General features: G+C 41.7%; 1 protein-coding gene across 1 annotated transcript in view; it reads right to left on the minus strand.

Annotated features, from left to right (window-relative positions):
* Positions 1-8,382: 8,382 nt before the first annotated feature.
* The window catches only part of Herpud2 (HERPUD family member 2), a 41,209-nt gene continuing 30,693 nt past the window's right edge, over positions 8,383-18,898 (minus strand). Inside the window, exons 5-8 of the mRNA XM_036193820.1 lie at positions 13,443-13,565; positions 10,417-10,740; positions 9,699-9,813; positions 8,383-9,251 (exon numbers count right to left, since the gene is read on the minus strand). Of these exons, the coding sequence (XP_036049713.1) occupies positions 9,090-9,251; positions 9,699-9,813; positions 10,417-10,740; positions 13,443-13,565 (724 nt within the window). The 3' untranslated portion in view covers positions 8,383-9,089. The remainder of the gene's footprint in view (positions 9,252-9,698; positions 9,814-10,416; positions 10,741-13,442; positions 13,566-18,898) is intronic.

Consider the following 18,898-nt stretch of genomic DNA (forward strand, 5'->3'; position numbering starts at 1 on the left):
CTTCTCCCCCATCCTCTCTGCCTTGCTAAAAAACATTAGATTACATTCCTAAAGCCAGTCATCAAGGTTTATACCCTTATTTGGCCACTTCCTCCTTCTCAGACTGACTACCAAGGTCCAGCTATCAAAGTATTGAAGTCCAGCAATCAAAAGCCTCTTTGGCTCACCTAATTAACACGCCCAATTAAAATTAAACACCTCCTCCTAATGTGGGGTTTCTTTTTCCTTTATAAACCGCCCTTTACCTGTGAGTCCTGTCTCCTCTCTATTCAGAGGTAGTCCTTTGTTCTGCCCTAGGAAAAATAGCCCTTCCTCTCTCCCTTGTTCCCTTCCTCTTCTCTCATCCTCTATCTCCTGTCTTTGTCTCTTATCCCCAGCCCTTTGTCCCTTTGGGGCAAATAAATCTCCTTTATGCTGAGAACTTGGTCTTCAAGGTCCTGAGCCAAGACCAGTCCCTACCCATATGAAAACCTACTACTATAGAGACTTCCTAAAATATATACATTCATGAAAGGAATCTAAATGAAGTCACCAGATAATAGGAGAGACAATGCCCCAGTTAGACATCCTATGCCACCATGCAAAACCTTCAATATCAAGAATGAGTGACATTTTGTAGAGTCATTGGCCAAAGGTGTCCCATGGAACCTCCTTGCCAAATATCATAGGCTGTTGGTGGCTTTCCACAACCTGATGATAAGGCCCTATTTCTGAAGACAACACTTGTTTATATCATTCATTCATGGTTGCAAGGTCCTGTGCACTTTACCAGAGAAGAAAAATAACCATCAATATCACTGAGACCTACAGCAATGACTGCCTGTAAGATAGACTGGTGCATTAGTGGCACACATGTTATGGGAGTAACACCTTTTTTTGTTACTGGATTTGAGGCCCACTGCATGAGAGGAAATCCATACCTGACACTGCTAAAGTGGCCAACAATGTGGGACTGATAGGTCATAGGTTTAGGGAAAAACTAATACTATTATTCTGCTAATGGAACAGAGTAGGAAAAAAAATGACTCCTAATAACATACTCCTGTACCCTTAGATCAGGGCCTCACTCGACCCACATCAGAGAAGCTTCTTCCAAGTAGATGGAAATTAACACAGAGACTGACATCAGGACGATGTGCAGAGAGTGAGAGACTTTGGAGAACACAGTCGGAAATGAGATGTCTTCATCAAACCCCTTCCCTCAGTGCTCAGGGATCTATGCCAAAGAAAAGGTGGAAAGATTCTAAGATCCGTGGGTTGCTAGGGGAGGTCTTTCTGTACGCTGTGAATATATGTTGTTCCCACTGGTTAATAAATGACCTGCTTTGGCCTATGGCAAGGCAGCTTAGAGACAGGTGGGAAATTCAAGGAGAAAGAGAAAGGAGGGGTATGGAGAGAGGCCAGCCTGCAACCCAAGGTGCAACATGCCAGGAGACCAGCAATGCCACAGAACATGTGGCAAAACATAGATTAATAGAATGAGTTAATTTAAGATATAAGAGCTAGCTAGCAAGAGTCCTGACATAGGCCATACAGTTTGTAAATAATAGTAAGCCTCTCTCTGAGTGATTATTTTATAAGTAGCTGCGGGACTGTGGAGCATGGAGGGACCAGAGAAGCCTTCTGGCTACAGTGGATGATGGATGACTCCAAGGAAACAGTGTCTTCTAGACACACAGCACTGATGCACACATGAACTCACGGAGACTGTGCAGCATGCACAGGGCCTGCACAGGTTCAAGCTAGACAGGGTCCCAGCACTAGGAGGGTCCCAGCTTACTGCAGAATTGGCTGATTTAGTACTGGAGGACAAAATACACAAGGTGAGCCTGAAGCACCAGGACATGAGGAAGTATCCAGAAGGTGCTTCTCAGTGGATGCAGGAGCCCATTGAAAGAGGTCGTCCTCATAAGCAAAGCTTGGGGGACTTAACAACAAAACAAAGCTGGAATTGGGTTAAAACCCCAAGTATAAATAAGTAGAACCAGTCCCAGTTGACACCAATAAATGAGTAGGTAAAGAGGAGACAAGCTTCCCTGTGGGAGAATGGCTAATGATTTATGTAAACACACTACTCGGAGTGGAGTGAGCTTTCCTACTCTTGAAGTAAGAGCTGCATATAGAGCCTATTTCCAGAGCTCCAGAGAGGCCTAGAAGAGCTTCCCAGGGGAGAAACTGACTACTTCAGCGAAGTAATCCAAGTCAGTATTAATAGTGCTAAGTCATGCTGACGACACATGTCTCAAATGTAATGAAAATGGCACTTGACTTCTGAGGTCATAGGGAAAATATCAGCACAATTCAAAATGAGAGACAGCTCTCAAAATATCTGGCCCATAGCTCCCAAAATGGACCAGGTCTTCAGAAACAAAATGGTCTGAGAGAGTTTTGAAGCTGTGAACCCACTGAATAGTCAAGAGAAGGAAACTTACCAGGACATGCAAAGGATTCTGGAACAAAAATGGGACATCCATTCAAGAGCAAGGATGACTGAGAAAGAATAAGCTATAGTTTAAAATAATGTATCAAAATCAGTTTATTAGCTGCAAAAACCACCCCAAACTAACGTAAGTGAGGCTAACAGGAGTGGGTCAGTCAGGACTGTTATTTTTGTGACTTCACTGTAACTTTCCTAAAACTTCCAAAATTGTAAGTTCAGATCTTAAGAGCTAAAGAATGATGTAAAAAAACAGCATTTAGCAATTAAGACCATCTTGATCAGATTTTTTCATTTTAGGCAATAATGATTAAATCCCTGTATTATGGAATTAATAAAAAGAAAATCAGAAAAGTCTCCCTAGAGAATTGCAAAATGAGGCATAAGGCATAGGATGGATTTTCATTAAGCAAATGTTAAGCATGTGAATAGATTGGTGCTATTACAGAGGCTGTCTGATATTTAAGTGACGCTTGCCTGGAAAACTGTCATCCAGTTATACCACCAGGAGCTGACTCTGGGTGGAGACAGATCCTCACACAATTGCAATGACAGGCCAACTCCTCAGAAAGCATTTCATTTCTGGTGCACCCCGTCAGCAAATCCAACGCCTTTGAGTCACCTGTACAAGAGTCATCACTATTTTCTCTATGTTTTTATGTTTATTTAAAACATTCTATAGTCATGGAAAGGTAATGTTTTATGATTTTATGTTACTTTCAAGTTTGAAATAATTTCAGATTTACAGAACACTACAAAAAATCTTTATTGAAAAAAATCCTGTATACCATTTACCCATCTTTTCAAATCACTAATACTGATGATGGTCATAGCACATTAGAGTGTCATGTGACAAGCTGTGCTGCAGGCTCTGTTCAATTGCTAACAGTTGTCCCACAAGCACCCACCACCGGAAGTTGCGCTTAGGGGCCCTGGCTCCTTATGGCCTCCAATATCACAGGGCAGTTCCCAGCCTTTGCCTCTCATGACCTTGATCTTTCTGAGAAGAGTAATAAACCATGGAAGCCCCCAGAGTGGTTCCATTGAACATACCTCTGCAGTTAGTTCCCAGGGTGTCCGGGAGGAGTCAGAGGAACCAGGTTTTCTTGCAGAAAGAATCTGCAATCACCAGCAAGCCCTCAAGCACATGGGGGAGGGTGGAAACATGGCTGGTAGGAGCAGGCAGCAACCCCCCCATCCCCTCACCCCCACCCTGGCTTACAGATGATGGAATTTTTAAATCTCTCCTCTCTGAACTCCTTCCACGACACCAAGCTTCTAGCTACCTGGTTATTGCACCTCGTTCATTCACAAAACCCTCTGCGGGGGTGAATGCCTAAGCTGACTCATCGGACCTGATTAGAACCAGGAGTAACTAGTAACCATGGCCTTCAGCCTTCCTGTAGTTTTACATCAAGACCACATTCCCAAGGTTAAGAGTTTCCTCTCTTAAGTAAATGCTTACTCATGCTAAGGTAAGGGAGTCCTCCCTATCAGGGTCCCCAAGCGCCGAAAAAATACATAAATAAATAAATAAATAAATAAATAAATAAATAAATAAATAAATCTATAGCATAGATCTATGTGGTGCTACATCACCACCTAGTGCTCAGAGTAACACAGTGCAGCCATCTGCCCATCGCTGGGGGTGTAACAGGTTCACAATCTTTAAGCAGCAATAAACAAAGACTTGGCAAGTGTGCTCTCATTTCTAGTGTGACAAACCAGGTTACCAGGGGAAAGCTCTGGAGTCTGACACACACACCCTTTCCTTTTACTGTGTTTTGTTCAGCTACTGACCATTTCTAATACTTTTCTTTTCCTACAAATGCATGAGTGCTGAATCCATAGCAGGCCCCAAGAAGCATGTATTCCTTCTCCTCCTCTATACTAGTGGTCCTCAACCTGTGGGGTCACACATCAGATATACTTCCTATCAGATGTTTACAATTCACAACAGTAGCAAAATCAGTTGTGAAGTAGCAACAAAATAACTTTGTGGTCGGGGGACACCACCACACCGTGAGGAACTGTTTAAAGGAAGGGTGAGAAGCACTGCTTTAAAGCCTTTTCTAAACTAAAACCTTCCACGTCAACCTGAAATAATCGGAGGACACTCCATGAAAGGTACGAGATCTAACAGAAATAGTCACACTGTAACTTCTGGGAGCCACTTGTGAGTGGAAGCCGGGACTCTGACAACCAATTGCCTGGTTTTGGACATCAGCTCCTTTGCCCTCACCCTCTCCTTTCTCCCACATCCTGAGTCTGGCTCCTCTGGCCAGCTCGAGGCCAGACAGGGCCAAAAGGACCTTCCTGTGCTTCCAAAGTAGCCCAATTGCCTAACAGGCTGTGTGTTCTTCCCTAGCCTCCATGTGTGTGCTGCACACACCGGCTTCTACTCAGTTCTTCCTTGCTTACTAGGTCTTTCCTCATCCCCTTTTCTGTACTCTTACACTGGTGTTCTTTATCCAGACTGACACTGTCTTCAGGTTGCAATGCTTAACTCACATGGGCTCGACGTAGATAGGCATTGCTGTTTGGAGCAATCAAACGTGTCTCCTCTCTGCTTCTATTTAATCTATTTTCCTATTTCTCACTTTTAGTTATTCTTTTAGATTATTTGCATCATATTCTACTATTCTTCCATTCTTTTGAATACACTATAGACACTGAAACAGGCCACTGTTGACATTAGTGTATTCTTTCATGTTTGTATGCAGGTGTATGCACACATGCATGTGGAGACTAGAAGGTAACATGAGAGTTGTCTACCTTGTATTTAAGGCAGACTCTCTCACTGAGGACCCTGGGTTCACTAATTAGTCTTAGCTAGCTATCAAGTGGACCCCAGGAATCCATTTGTCTCCACCTCCACACCACCGGGATTACAGGAACCTACTACCAGCTTTTTACGTGGGTGCTGGGGTCAACCTCAGGTCCCTTTGTTTGCATGGCAAGTACTTGACTGAGTTATCCTCAATGTATCATTAATTTTTATTCCATTTTTTAAATTTATTATTGAAAATATTCTTCTCTCATACAATACATTCCAACCATTTCCCCTCCCTCCACTCTTTCTAACCCACCCCTGCATCATTAATTTCTAATGCAAGTTAGCATCTTTATTGTTTTCAAGACAATTCAAGAACATAAGATTAGTACATGGTTCCTGAACTCTTATTTTTGTTCCTAATAAGTCTTCTAAAATTTCTACTCAGTATCCCAGTCCTTACATCAGCAAGTGCCAGTCACTGTTCCCAGCTCTTGAACACTTACTTGTCTTTCTTTCTTGACTGCCCAGGGAACATGGTGACAGATGATTATACTAGGACTTTTCTTGTTTTCTCCACAGAAGGGTTGGTGTGAGAAACCCTTCATCACAATTTTCTCAGAGCTAAGAACCCCCACAGGCCTTATTTGCGTAACTGCCTAATTGAAAAGGGTGCAAGGTCTGAAACAGAACAGAATGCTGGGGTATACTACCTGCATGATTTAGGGCAAGTTGTTTAATTAAATGTGTTCTCATCTAGAAAACAGAAGTAACACTGGGCGTCACCTTGAGTTGTTTTAAACATTTTAAAATGAAGGTACACTTAGCACAGGGTAGGTGTGCTGGTCAGTGTCTTGTCAATTTGACAAGAGAAACCTCAACTGAGAAAATGCCTCAGACTACCTTTAGACAAATCCGTGGGGTATTCTCTTGATTAGTGGTTTGGAAGCACCCAGCCAATTGTGGGCGGTGCCACCCCTGGGTGGGTGATTCTACGTGGTATAAGCAAGCTGAGCAAGCCACAGGGAGCAAGCCAGTAGGCAGGCATCCTTCATAGTCTTGTTTCAGTTCCCGTTTCCAGTTTCCGTCCTTGAGTTCTTGCCCTAAGTTTTAGTACACCCCCCAAAAAAAAAACCCTTTCCTCCCCAAATTGCTCTTGGTCATGGTGCTCATCACAATGAAAACATTAACTAGGCAGCACGAATATACCGTTTGTTTGAACATCTGCAACAGTTTTGAAGCATTCTAGCTGGTCATTTTTATCATTGTGTTACTGGCCAGGATGGCCCAACAGCAGCCTTTCTGTGCATCTTCCATGAGAACAGTAGTTGGTGAAGACCATCCATATTCAGTTTGCCCACCTGCCTCTTCTGTAGCCTTGGCTCACTCAGGCATGAGCTGCTGCACATACTCGGTGAACAGTGTGTGCAGGAAGTGGCATGCTCCTTTTGTAAAGCAGGTCAGTAAGAGGAAGAGTCAGAACTGAGCAGTAGGATTGGGAAGGAAACTTTGACAAGGTAACTTCCAAACTGGTCTCCAAGACTGGGACCTCTGGGACATACCCATAAGTGTAGAGAAAGGACAGTTGCACCCATGGGAGTGTGCTATAGAGACAGGTCTTCAGTAGGGCTGCAGCCCCACGGTGCTGGGCAAAGATTCCTTCCCAAGAGTCCTGGCTAGGAAACAAGCCTGAAAGCCAGGAATAGAACACTGGGTGATGGCTCTGTGCTCTCTTTTAGAGGCCAACTCTCACAGGCTCCACAGGGACCTTGATGAAAAGGCTTGCACTACTCCCTAACAGATGCATTCAGGAAGTATTGTCATGGACTTCTGTTCTGTATAAATGCTTCTCAATGTCTAAATATTGGTACACCCAAAGAATAATGTATGTGTGAGAAATGAGACACAATGATTTTGCTTTGCAACCACCACACAGAAGTTGCCACCACCTTGAATCTGCAAGGCTGGCCCCTTCACCTGTGGAGACAAGCTGGCCCTACTGGTTTCCTAGACAACTTGCTAGTGAAGACCCCCCCTTGCCAGAACCTGGTCCAGTTCTGCAGCTCCAGTGCCAACTGTTCAAGATTCAACAGATGTAAAGCTGCCTCACCATAGTCTACTAAAATGTGAGGTGGAAATCCAGTCTTAACTATGAGACAAAAACAACAATAATAAATAAAAACAAACAAACAAACAAAAAACAAAACCTGCCACTAAGCTACAAATTGTGGCCCAAAAAATGGTTTATCTCCCACTAACTTAAAATAGACAATTTCAGTAGTGTTGGTGGAGAGAGCTAGAGAAACTAGTTAGTACACTGAGCTGTGGGTCAAACAATAGAGCAAAGGTCTTCACCTCTCCAGCCCTCGGGCCTCTCTTTCCTATTGCCCACACATAGACCCTTTCACTGGAGAAAGCCTAATCCCTCTGTCAAGTGTAGAGAATATTAAAAGGCTTTGGAAGCACTCTAGAAAACATATCCTAGTTATCACTGGTCATGACTTGGCTTCAGACAGTCTCTGGGCTTCCACACAGCCTCTTCTGCTATATGAAAACCATCTTAAAACACCATATAGGCCTCTCCAAAACACAGCTGACACGATTAGTTTTTTTGGAGTTTTTTTTGTTTGTTTTTGTTTTTTTACCAAGACTTATTGAAAGTAAGGCTGATATGAAGAAATTAACATGGAGAAAATTATTAAAAATAATAACATATTTACCATTCCTAGAACCTACAGTTGTACTTCTCAAGGCAAATCTGAGCAGCATCTTCCTCCTGAGGCTCCGCCTGGGCTGAGACACAAGGAGGAGGCTCATTTCCCCCTGCAGGGTCCTCTGTAACTACAACACCTGACAACAGTAGCCCCCAAATGCTGCACCCTCGACAGATGCCACAGCTCTTTTCTCTAGCTCCCAACAGAAGGAAATAATCTTATCAAGAGTTTCAATAGCTCTCCATTCTTCTGCCACTACCCTGTAGGTCCTCGGGTTCAAACCCAAGGAGCATTTCTGTCAGTGTTAGACTGCCTGGAAATTAAGAGGTGCCCTTTAGAATGGAAGAAGGCCAAACTGACCCGGAAGACATTAACCCTTCCAAACACTTGTAAAATTTAAACATATTTCTGCAGGTCAATTACTATTGAAGAACTTGAATAAATATCCCATAAGGCTATTTATCATAATTGACTTTTTATTTAAAAAATTACAGGGAGCAATTTCCAGCATATTTTATAAAAGTACTGCCATATCAAACATTTTATATCACTTAATTCCAATGAAGAGCTGCCTTTTTTTTCCTTTTAAGATACTAATTCCAACTGATGCGACATGTGTCCTTAAAATAGAAAGTTTCCATCATTTATTCAAATGTCAAAATTAAGATTTTTGAGAAGTTTATTGCTTTATGGGTGGGCAAGATGCTACTAGCACATTTTAGGTAAATAAACTTCTTTATTAAAAACTATGAGGTCATTTCTGTTTAAAACTTTCAGGATAATTCACAGAAAATAGATATATTTTTTAAAGGATACATTGAAGGGCTGGCCGTCTAGCTATGGACATTTAAAGGTGTAGCAGCTCTTTAAAGAAACAACACACAGTGGTTCTGCTTGGCGCACTACACATAATTGAAATGAATAAAACTGGAAGACCAGTACTGTTATGCTATGTTCTGTTAGGATCTTTAAACAAACAAAAAAGTCACACGCTTAGTAGTCCATTTGTGCTTAAAATATTCATATGCGTGAGAAGTTTAAAGAAAAGACCTCTGTACATGATCATCAAAAGAAAGTTATACATTTTTTTTTTTGAAATTGCACTGTTATTAAACCACTTTTCTAAAGTCAAACCCTCCTTTGCAGCTGGCACAGTTTTTCAGGTCTAATTGGCAACTTGGGGAGGCCCCTCTGGTATTAGTGAAGTAAAAAAAGTGGTGATAAAGGACCACGCTGAAGCCATCAAGCCGGGCCTGTGAACTGCACTGGCGTCTTCGCCTGCGTCTTCTCCACTCTCGTCTTCAAGTCCATCATCCATAAGACGCTCCTTTCAAACAACAGAAACACAGTCCTGAGTAACTGGTACCACAAACACCAACTTACAGTAGCACAGGAGAGAGCTAAAACTTTCTATAGCAAGAGAAAATCTAAGTGTGTAGGGAAAAAGTTAGATCTGGGGCAATGAGAAGTCTTTGTGAAGTCTAAAATTAATCAATTCTGTGGTGTGTACATAACTGCCAATATAATGAATTCTTACTCAGGCATAGTATCTTTCAAGACTATTTTTAGAGAGATACTAATCCTTCCCACTTATTCTAACAGAGGATACGACTGACTCAGCATTACATGCTAAATTCCCTAGATGAAACCACCACAGTTTTTACATCAGCTTTTTTGTGTGTGCCTTGGGCATCTGTAAAGCATCACCATTTCTGTTCCATATAGGACTAAGGACTATCTACCTGTGAAATCCACACAAAAGCCAACAACCTACCATCTCTTCAAGTTCTAGATTGTTTGCATTCTGCCCATCGTTGTTAACGTCAACATTGTTAGGAACCTGCTGCTGACCACCTTCTTGCCTGAAAGGGAACCATCCAGCCTGGTGTCTGTTCAGCAAAATAGAGAAAATAAGCCGCAATCACTTGTGTTTTCAATACTATAAAATAGAGTCCCTCGGGGGAAAAACTATTGGAGGTATTGTAATAAATGATTAAAAACAAGTATCTTACTTCAAGTCAGTGGATTTCTCAAGGTAATAACAGCAAAACAAAATTCAATTCAAATCCACAAGCCTATCTTATATAACTGGCTCAAAGTGACACATTAAATCACAAAATCTTTTGGAGCTTTTTTCAAAATGAAATATAACTAGATACATCTCTTTGTCTCTTGACTTACTATTAATAAATATAAAAGTACATCCTTATGATAACATTTATCATATATTTCAGTTCTAAATAACTGAAAGTCTATGGATCATTGAACTAATAATTTACATAAAATACAACAAATACTCTGCTTTTAAACAATTCTTATAAATATTCTTACACAATACCGCTGCCATTACTTTTGACTAGCATCAACATGTTGGACAGCTGAAGGCCAATATTAACAGCCCTTCATTCTAACTAACTACATTATGTTAGAATCTGTGATCAATTGTTTCAGAAGGCATGAAAGAAACCACAAACGTTAATGCCATCACTCACAAGTAAACCAGCAGCATGGCTCCCATGACCATGATAAACCGACTAAAAGAGGAGTAGAAGTAGACGATGCTGAGCAGCACTGCAGCCCGCGAGAACGTGTACACCCAGTCTAGCCAGTCGCGGTGGAAGTCCTCCTCGTTCAGCACCGGCCCGCCCTGCGCGTTCATTTGGACATTCTCATTCATGGGCCCGTTGTCTTGGGCTACTAGGTTGGGAGCTGGCGGAGGCTCTTCCCCAGGAACATGTGCCAAGTTTAGAGGTGGTGATGCAGTAGGCTGGGCTGAGCTGGCACTTGATGTGGCCTGAGCTGTAACTGCAGCTTGACTGAAATATTCACCAAAATATTAAAAAGAAGAAAAAAAAACTTTACCATACTATGCATTTTTAAAATGTCTTAGGTACTGTAAAATTTTTATAACCCTAATCTTGAGTATCACACTCTTGCTCTGTGTTTCTTAGGAAGCAGTTTCCAGTGGAATAGTGGGGCTAAGATTAGGACATTCTCTTAGCCTCGTCCCCTAAGACTAAAACAGAGACGAAGAAATAATAATGGCCACGTTCATGCTCCGGTAAATTGGCTTACAAGCTGATAGTAACTACAAATCTTTCAGTGAATGGCTCTTTTCATTATTCAAAGCCACACTGTGACATACTTATCTAAATATGGGTTTAAACATTAAATGAATCTTGGATAACCACTCATCAACCCCAGTCCTAGTTTTTTGGCAACTCCATTTGAGGACTATTGGTTTCTGTCACCTGAGAAAGAATTGTGTCCTCTAAAGTGCCGATGACATGATTGTGCAAGTCAGAACAAGGCTAGCAAGATGGCTCAGTCGGTTATGGCACCTGCCACTGAGCCTGACCACCAAAGTTTGATCCCGGGAACTCACACAGCGGAGGAAGACAAGTAACTCCCATAAGCCGCCCTCTGCTTCTTTCCACGTGGGACACAGTGTGCATGCGGGTACACACACTCCCACACTCAAAATAAAAAATGTGATTTTAAGAAATTTCATTTTTTAAGAAAGAAAAAGGACTGGGTATGTAATTCAGTGAATATAGTACCAACCTACCATACACAAAAGTCCTAGCATCACATAAGACTCGAATGGTAGCATGCATGTGCCTATAGTCCAGGATTAGGGAGGTGGAGGCTCTAGGAGCAAAAGTTCAAGGTCATCTTTGGCTAAATAGCCATTTTGAGGCCAACCTGGGCTACATGAGACCCTGTCTCACAAAGAAAAATCAGGTTAGAATAAATTGTTTATTACAGGTTTCCCCCCCAAAAAAACAAAACATGGCTAGGATTTGTTTTTAAATTATAACAAGGAAAAGGAAAAGTTGTAGACTAAGATTGACATGATTTTGTAACTATTGAAGCTGAAATACAGGTACACAGGGATTTGTTTTACTACTTTGTATTTTGTTTTACTATTAAGTATTTTTAAATGGTTAAATTAATAAAGTTAGTCAACATAGCTAATGAAAATTAAGGAAATGTTCTATGGGATATAAATTCCTATTTAAACCAATGTGCTAATACCTTGTTTCTAAATAAGCCTTTTATTTCTAAAACATTTCTTATTATCTCATGGCTGTTCTGATAACACAGGCAAGCTATTTTAAAGCTAAGAACCTGAGACTCAAAAGTTAAATGACGCACACAAGGTAATGACTCAACAGTAAGCTACAGCTGAGTCTTACTTCTTTTATGGGGTTCTCATGGAGGTCACAAACATAACAAAAAGTGTAAGGCAGAGTACCAAACACAAAGTCATCTCTGAAAGATAGCTGTCACCATGACACTATAAAAAGTACAGTCTCCCTGAAGCCAGTGTTTATGACCAAACATTAATATAAGAATTCCATTGAGGAGGTGAACTTTGTACAGGGATATATATATATATATATATCCTTCAGGCTGGAGGCAAGAAAGTCAGTAGACATTTGAAGCAAAAAAAGATAAAATAAAATGCCTAATGCAATATTGTTTGAAGTAGGATAAAGTTATAGTATGGGATAGAAAAGAAGGCTAATGTGAAGTAGATCTAGCTGAAATTCTGGAAGCAGGATTCAAAGAAAGAGCAGCAGTTCAATTATATCATTTTTGTAGGGCACTGGGTTCAGGCTAACAGAAGCTAGAATCTAAATGGTTAAGGCCAAGAACGTTCTTGACAACTAACGGGGAAGTTAGAAGGAAAAGGCATTTAAAGACTGGAGGAGCCAAAGTTCAGATGTTCTGAACTTAGAGCAAAAGCAACTACTCCACAGTCTCCCAAGCAGCAGCGACACAGGAAGCACAGAAGGTCGAGAGTGAGAGTCCGCAGCTGCAGCCACAGAAGACCGAAATCTAAGAGTACTGCCCAGGACAGATTTTGGGGTCAGTAGGCACACAGCAGCCAGGTCAACCTGCCAAACTGAGCCAAGACTGTTACTGCTAAAAACAAGGGGAGAAAATGATGGTAAGAGAAAGAGGAGGAGAAGGAAAACAGGAACAAACACACCAGCAGAGGACAGGAAACAGCAGCAGCTGGACAGTGTGGGTGAGTGCCCAGGATGAGGAAGAAGGGGAGAACACAGCAGAGACATGACCAAGTATGGGACAGATGCCTAGTTCCTCTGCACAGTCCAGAATGAGGGCAGTGACCATATACGCCACACTGGGCCTGACACTTCCTATGGACCCTTTTCCTTTGACTTTTTGTCTCCTTGTAGATCTGCAGCCTTTCAGGAAAACTCTCTTCTTAGACTTCTATATTATGTTTAAAAAGTATCTGAATATTGTTAAATAAAATCAGGGGCACGAAGAAGGGGCTAAGAGCAGGCTTAATGATGTAAAATGGAGGGAAATGCCAAGTAATTTGAAATAAGTATCTTCTGAGAAGTTTATAAATTCCTACTCAGTAATTCTAAAGTAACCAAGTAATGACAGCAGCAAATGCAACCCCAAGTCGACTTCATTAGGGTAAGAGAACATTAAGCCATTAACAGAGTAGCTAAAACAATGACTCAGACAGACTTACTATTGCATATAATACTGATGAGCATACATCTGCTGCCACCACAGCATCTGCAGTGGGCTGAGAGCAGGGTACACTGGGAACCCCGGTGGCACAGCTTGCCCAGGAAACTGGTGGTCCACATTTCTGCAATAAAAAATAAATGAAGCTTTTTAATGTGTCAAAAGCTAAACAGCATTCCGCTGAATTATTTATGGACCGTAAGTCAATTACTAATAGGGCATTTTTAAATCTTACTGTAAGACACTGATTTTCAACATTCTTCAAATACCTTACCTAAGCTGGCCCTGGGCCCAAGTAGATAGACAAAATAAGTCATCCACAAAATATGAAGCAAGTGTGAACACAGCCAAAAATACTTTGATTTTCAAGTACATTCTCTTTAAGAATCAAAGCTATAGCTGGGCAGTGTTGGCGTATGCCTTTAATCCCAGCACTAAGGAGGCGGAGGCAAGGGGATCTCTGTGAGTTCAAGGCCAGCCTGGTCTACAGAGTGAGTTCCAGGACTGCCCAGACTGTTACATGCAGAAACCCTATCTCAGGAGAAAAAGATCAAAGCTATAAAACAAACTTCAGGTCACAACCAGGTAGTAAAATGTTATTAAAGATACAGCAGACAAATAATTTAAAATACAAATTTTCAAATGTAAACTGTCCTTTAAAGAGCCTAAAGTGAATAACATACGTCTGAATTTTTTAAAATAAGTTAAAATTCTTTTAATTCAGTAAAACTTTTGGAAAGTCATCATTAACTTCCTTATGCTTCAGATTCCATAATTTTTAAATGGACTCTTTCTCAAAATGTTGTTACTCTATTCAGCAAACACTAATATTATAGTTTGAATATAAAATGTCCCAGGCAGTTTTTGGGTCTAGGGTGAAACTTGGTGCCAGGGAAACTGCCAGGAATCTACAAGGATGATCCCAGCTAAGACTCCTAGCAATAGTGGAGAGGGTGCCTGAACTGGCTTTCTCCTATAATCAGACTGGTGACTATCCTAATTGTCATCATAGAGCCATCATCCAGTAATTGATGGAAGCAGATGCAGAGATTCACAGCCAAGCACTGGGCTGAGCTCTGGGAGTCCTCCTGAAGAAAGGGAGGAGGGACGAGCCAGGGGTGTCAAAGTAATGATAAGGAAGCCACAGAGGCAGCTGACCTGAGCTTGTGGGAGCACACACTTAGGGAGTCTACATGGGACTGACCTTGGCCCCCTGCATGTGTGTTACAGTTTGGTCTGTTTGTAAGGCTCCTAGCAGTGTCCCTGGCACTTGGCTGGCTTTTAGGAACCTGTTCCTCATGCTGGCTAACCTCAACCCAGCCTTTATGCAGGAGGATTTTGGTCCTACCTCAACTTAATGTGCCATGCTTTGTTCAAGCCCATGGGAGATCTTCTGAATGGAGACTGAGAAGAAGTGGATGGGAAGGGGGGTAGATGGAAGTGGGGGCAGAGGGACCGAGAGAAGAGGAGGAAGGGTGCAGGGAAAAGGGGCCAGCCAAAGAAACCCACCCATGCCCTGATTCTAAAACCAGTGCCAAAGAAACTCCCTAGAATCAGAGTCAGGGAAAGAAATATGCCCTGGTCTTAGAAGCCAAAAAAACTGAAAAAGGCCAGTGAAAGAAACACAGTTTGGCCCTGAAATCAGAGCCATCTCTTCCCCAGACCAATGAAACCAACCAATCCCTGAGCAGGAAAACTAACCAATCCCTGAGCAGAAAATCTCCCTGGAGAAACTCCGCCCCTAAGAAGCCCTATATTAGCCTTTCTGCCTGTTCAGTTGTGGGCTCTGCTTTCCTACCTGGCAGAGGCAGCCACTCTCCTGAACTCCTCCTTCCCAAATCTCTTTCTCAAAAGAGTCTTGGATAAAGAAGACTATTGGAGCTCCAGGTATATAGCCTGACTTCCCAAACAGGATACCGTCTCCTCCAGAGCTATAACACTCACTTATAGAGGGGTTAACTGTGGTCAATATGTAAAATAAATGAAAAAAAATGTAATTAAATATAATAAAAAAAAGTTTTTAAATGTCCCAGGCAGGCTCATGTGTTTGAATACTTGGTCCCCTGCTGGTGGCACTGTTTTAGAAAGTTATGGATCCCTTAGAAGATGCAGTCTTGCAAAAGAAAGTGAGTTGGGGGGGTGAGACCTTGAAGTTTAATAGCCCAGCCCCACTTCCTGTACTTACTGTGTTTCCTGACCCACTGCAACCAGCTAACCCACACTTCTGAAACCGTGCCTTCCCCGCCATGATGGGCTGAATCCTTTCAACTGCAAGCCAAACTAAACTCCTCCTCCCTTAAACTGTTTGTCAAATATTTGGTCATAACAAAGAAGAAAGTTACAGTGAGCCAGCTTTGCTTTTATTAACCATCCCTTAAATAAGACTGTGACCCCAAAATACATAATATAAGACAGCAATAAAATGGCTCCTAATGACATTCTGTTATACTCATAGATCAGTGCCTTGTTCAACTATCACCAGAGAAGCTTCCTCCTCAGTAGATGGGAGCAAACATAGAAACCCACAACAAACTGCAGAGTGAGACCATGGCACTCAGTCCTAAAAGGGATGTCTCCTCCATCAAACTCCTCCCTTCAGGGCTCAGGGAACCCTGCAGAAGAGGAGGTAGGAAGAGTATAAGACCAGAGGGGATGGAGGACAGTAAACAAGGTTTTACAAACACATGAGGACTGACACACACATGAACTCACACAGTCCCTATATGGTTCTAACCCAAATGAGGTCCAGTGCTGGGAGGGAAAGAGGACACAAGCCCCCACTCCTAACCCAGAAGCTGTCTTCTACAACTGAAAACCACTCAGTGAAAACTTAGTTTTTCCCACTGGAGCCCACTGGGTGTTCAAACACTCTTAATGCCAGGCCCCACGCCCAGCAATAGAGTGCCCACACAAAGAAAACCCAATGGCTATTTTGGAGGTTCCTTGTTTCACAATGCTTTGTCTGAACATCGTATTTAATTTTTTCTTTTTTCCCTATATATTGCAGTTTCTAGTGTTGTGTTTTATAGAGTTTGTATGTGTGTGAATGCATGAGTCTCTCTATCTCTATGTGCTTCTTGTGCTTTTTCTTTGGCTTTTTTCTCCTGGTAATTTGTTTGCTTCATCCTGTTCCAGTTTGCTTGTTGTTGTTGTTGTTGTTGTTGTTGTTGTTATTACTATTATTTAGATGCCCATTTGTATCACTATGTCACACAAAAAGAAAGATGTGTAGATTTGGGTGGGTGAAGTAGAAGAGGACCAAGGAGGAGTTGAAGGAAGAAAAACTGTGATAAGAATATACTGTATGAAAACTATAAATCTATTTTCCATTTTAAAAGACTCAGAGATATTTATATAAATCAAAACAACTATGGGGTACATACACAAGTAAACAAAACATCTGTAAGTATGTTGTCTTTTGTTTGTGCATGTGTGTATATGTTTGTGCACCTTTGTTCAAGTAGTATGTACAAATGTGTAGGTGCACAAGCATATTTGTGTGTCTGAATGTAGAGGTCAAAGGTCAATGCTGGGTGCCTTCTCCTATTGCTCTCTAGCTCATTTTTTTGAAAAGGGGCTTTCACTGAGCCTGGAGCTCACCAATTCATCTAGAGTAGCTGGGTAGCCAGCTCTACCACCACCTTTCCTAGCTGCACTCCCAAAGCTGGGCTTATAGATGTGTGGTGCTGTGCCTGCCTTTTGTGTAGGTGCAAGGGATCTAATCCAATCTTCTCAGTCCTGAAAACTACAGATTTTTAAAGGGTGGCTACTTTTTCTTTTTCTTTCTTTTTCTTCCCTTGATCTTGGAGAGAAAAAAAAAATCCAGTGTTCTCATTGTGAAACTGATATAATAAATGTTTAAAATTATATTTCTTATTAATGTTAGAAATTTATGAAGCTCTATTAACAGGTGGATGCCCCCCTACAAGTGGAATACTAATACTAATAATATTTAAAATATGCCCATAACACTTTAGCCTTCCCAAATTGTTCTAAACTATCTCTACAATCAACAATTCCTAACATATGTATAGTCTATATTTAGAAAATAAATATGTTATATTTAATGTTATGTTTAGAATATAAAATGTTAGTTATTCTTATCTCAATCTGGGAAGATCAAACTAATGCCAGCCTAAAGCAAAATTCAATGTGGATAAAGGAGACTTAAGAGCTGGAAGGATGCATTACTGGTTAAGTGCCTGCTGCACAGGTATGAGGATTTTAATCCCTAGCACCCACATCAAACGTTGGGAATGAGCTGGGTGGGGGAGGCACATGCCTTTGGAGAGGCAGAGGCAAGTAGCTTTATCCTTGAACTCTGTGAATTCAAGGTCAGACCGAACTACAGAGAGTAAGTTCCAGGACAGCCAGGGCTACACAGAGGAAACCCTGACTTGGGGAAGATGGAGAGTTGAGAATGGTGGTGAATCTGTGTCAGAATCAGAGAAGCAGAGACAAGTGGATCCCTGGCTTTCTCTGGTCAGCCTTAGGACCCACTGAGATGAGAGATCATGTCTAAAAATTCAAGGTGGATGGCTCCTGACAAGCAACACCTGAAGTTGACCTCTAGCCTACACATTTGTATACAAACACACTTTTGGTGAGGACCAAAGGCTCCATCCTCTATCAGGTACTCTGTAATATATTGAGATTGCATGGGTGCAGCTTCCCTGTTGCACACAGATGACACTATCTTGAAGCATATGCCCTGGGCCTCTGGCTCTTACAGTCTTTCCGCCTCTCTTCCACAGTATTTCCTGAGCCTTAGTCATGAGGATTGTATTACAGAAATATCAACTGGGGCCAAGAAACTCTGCATACTGACTGGTTGTAGATTTCTGTAATGGTCTCCATCAGATGCAAAAAAACAAAAAAACAAAAACAAAAAGCAGCTTCTTTGAGGAGAGTTAAGTGCTAAACTTATCTGTGGATGTAAGCATAAGTATTTAGAATACAGTTAAAAATTACACTGGTTTAAGAAAGTAACAGTAGTAGGTCCTCCTTTAGGATCCATGTTTTCACCAGCCACAGGTAATGGGCTAGGTTTATGTACCAGTCATGAATACGTTCAACTAGACAGCTGATGGTCACTCCTAAGCTATAGTGCAATTCATCATCGCACCTTTAGAGACAGCTTGCCATCCTGACCACTGTCATGGTTCAGAGGCATTCAGGCTGGTTAGACTACTGACTGCCATCGCACAGCTCCTCTGATACTATGAAAACTAGTTCTCAAGGAGGAGGCTTCCAGGTCTGATCCAGCTCAACTCCACCAAGTCCTATGTCCAAAGTCTGTGCTATCTTCAACATCAGCCTATTACCTTCAGTTCTAGAAGGCAAGCAAGGGCAACTGGCAATAGCCTATATTGTTTTGAGTCTCTTGGGTTCCTCTAATTATTAATGAATGGTAGGGGTATGCCTTGCACTGGGCTTTTTGTTAGTCTCTATAGCTTG

The sequence above is a fragment of the Onychomys torridus genome, chromosome 7 (assembly GCF_903995425.1).
Source record: "Onychomys torridus chromosome 7, mOncTor1.1, whole genome shotgun sequence".
Taxonomy (NCBI): domain Eukaryota; kingdom Metazoa; phylum Chordata; class Mammalia; order Rodentia; family Cricetidae; genus Onychomys; species Onychomys torridus.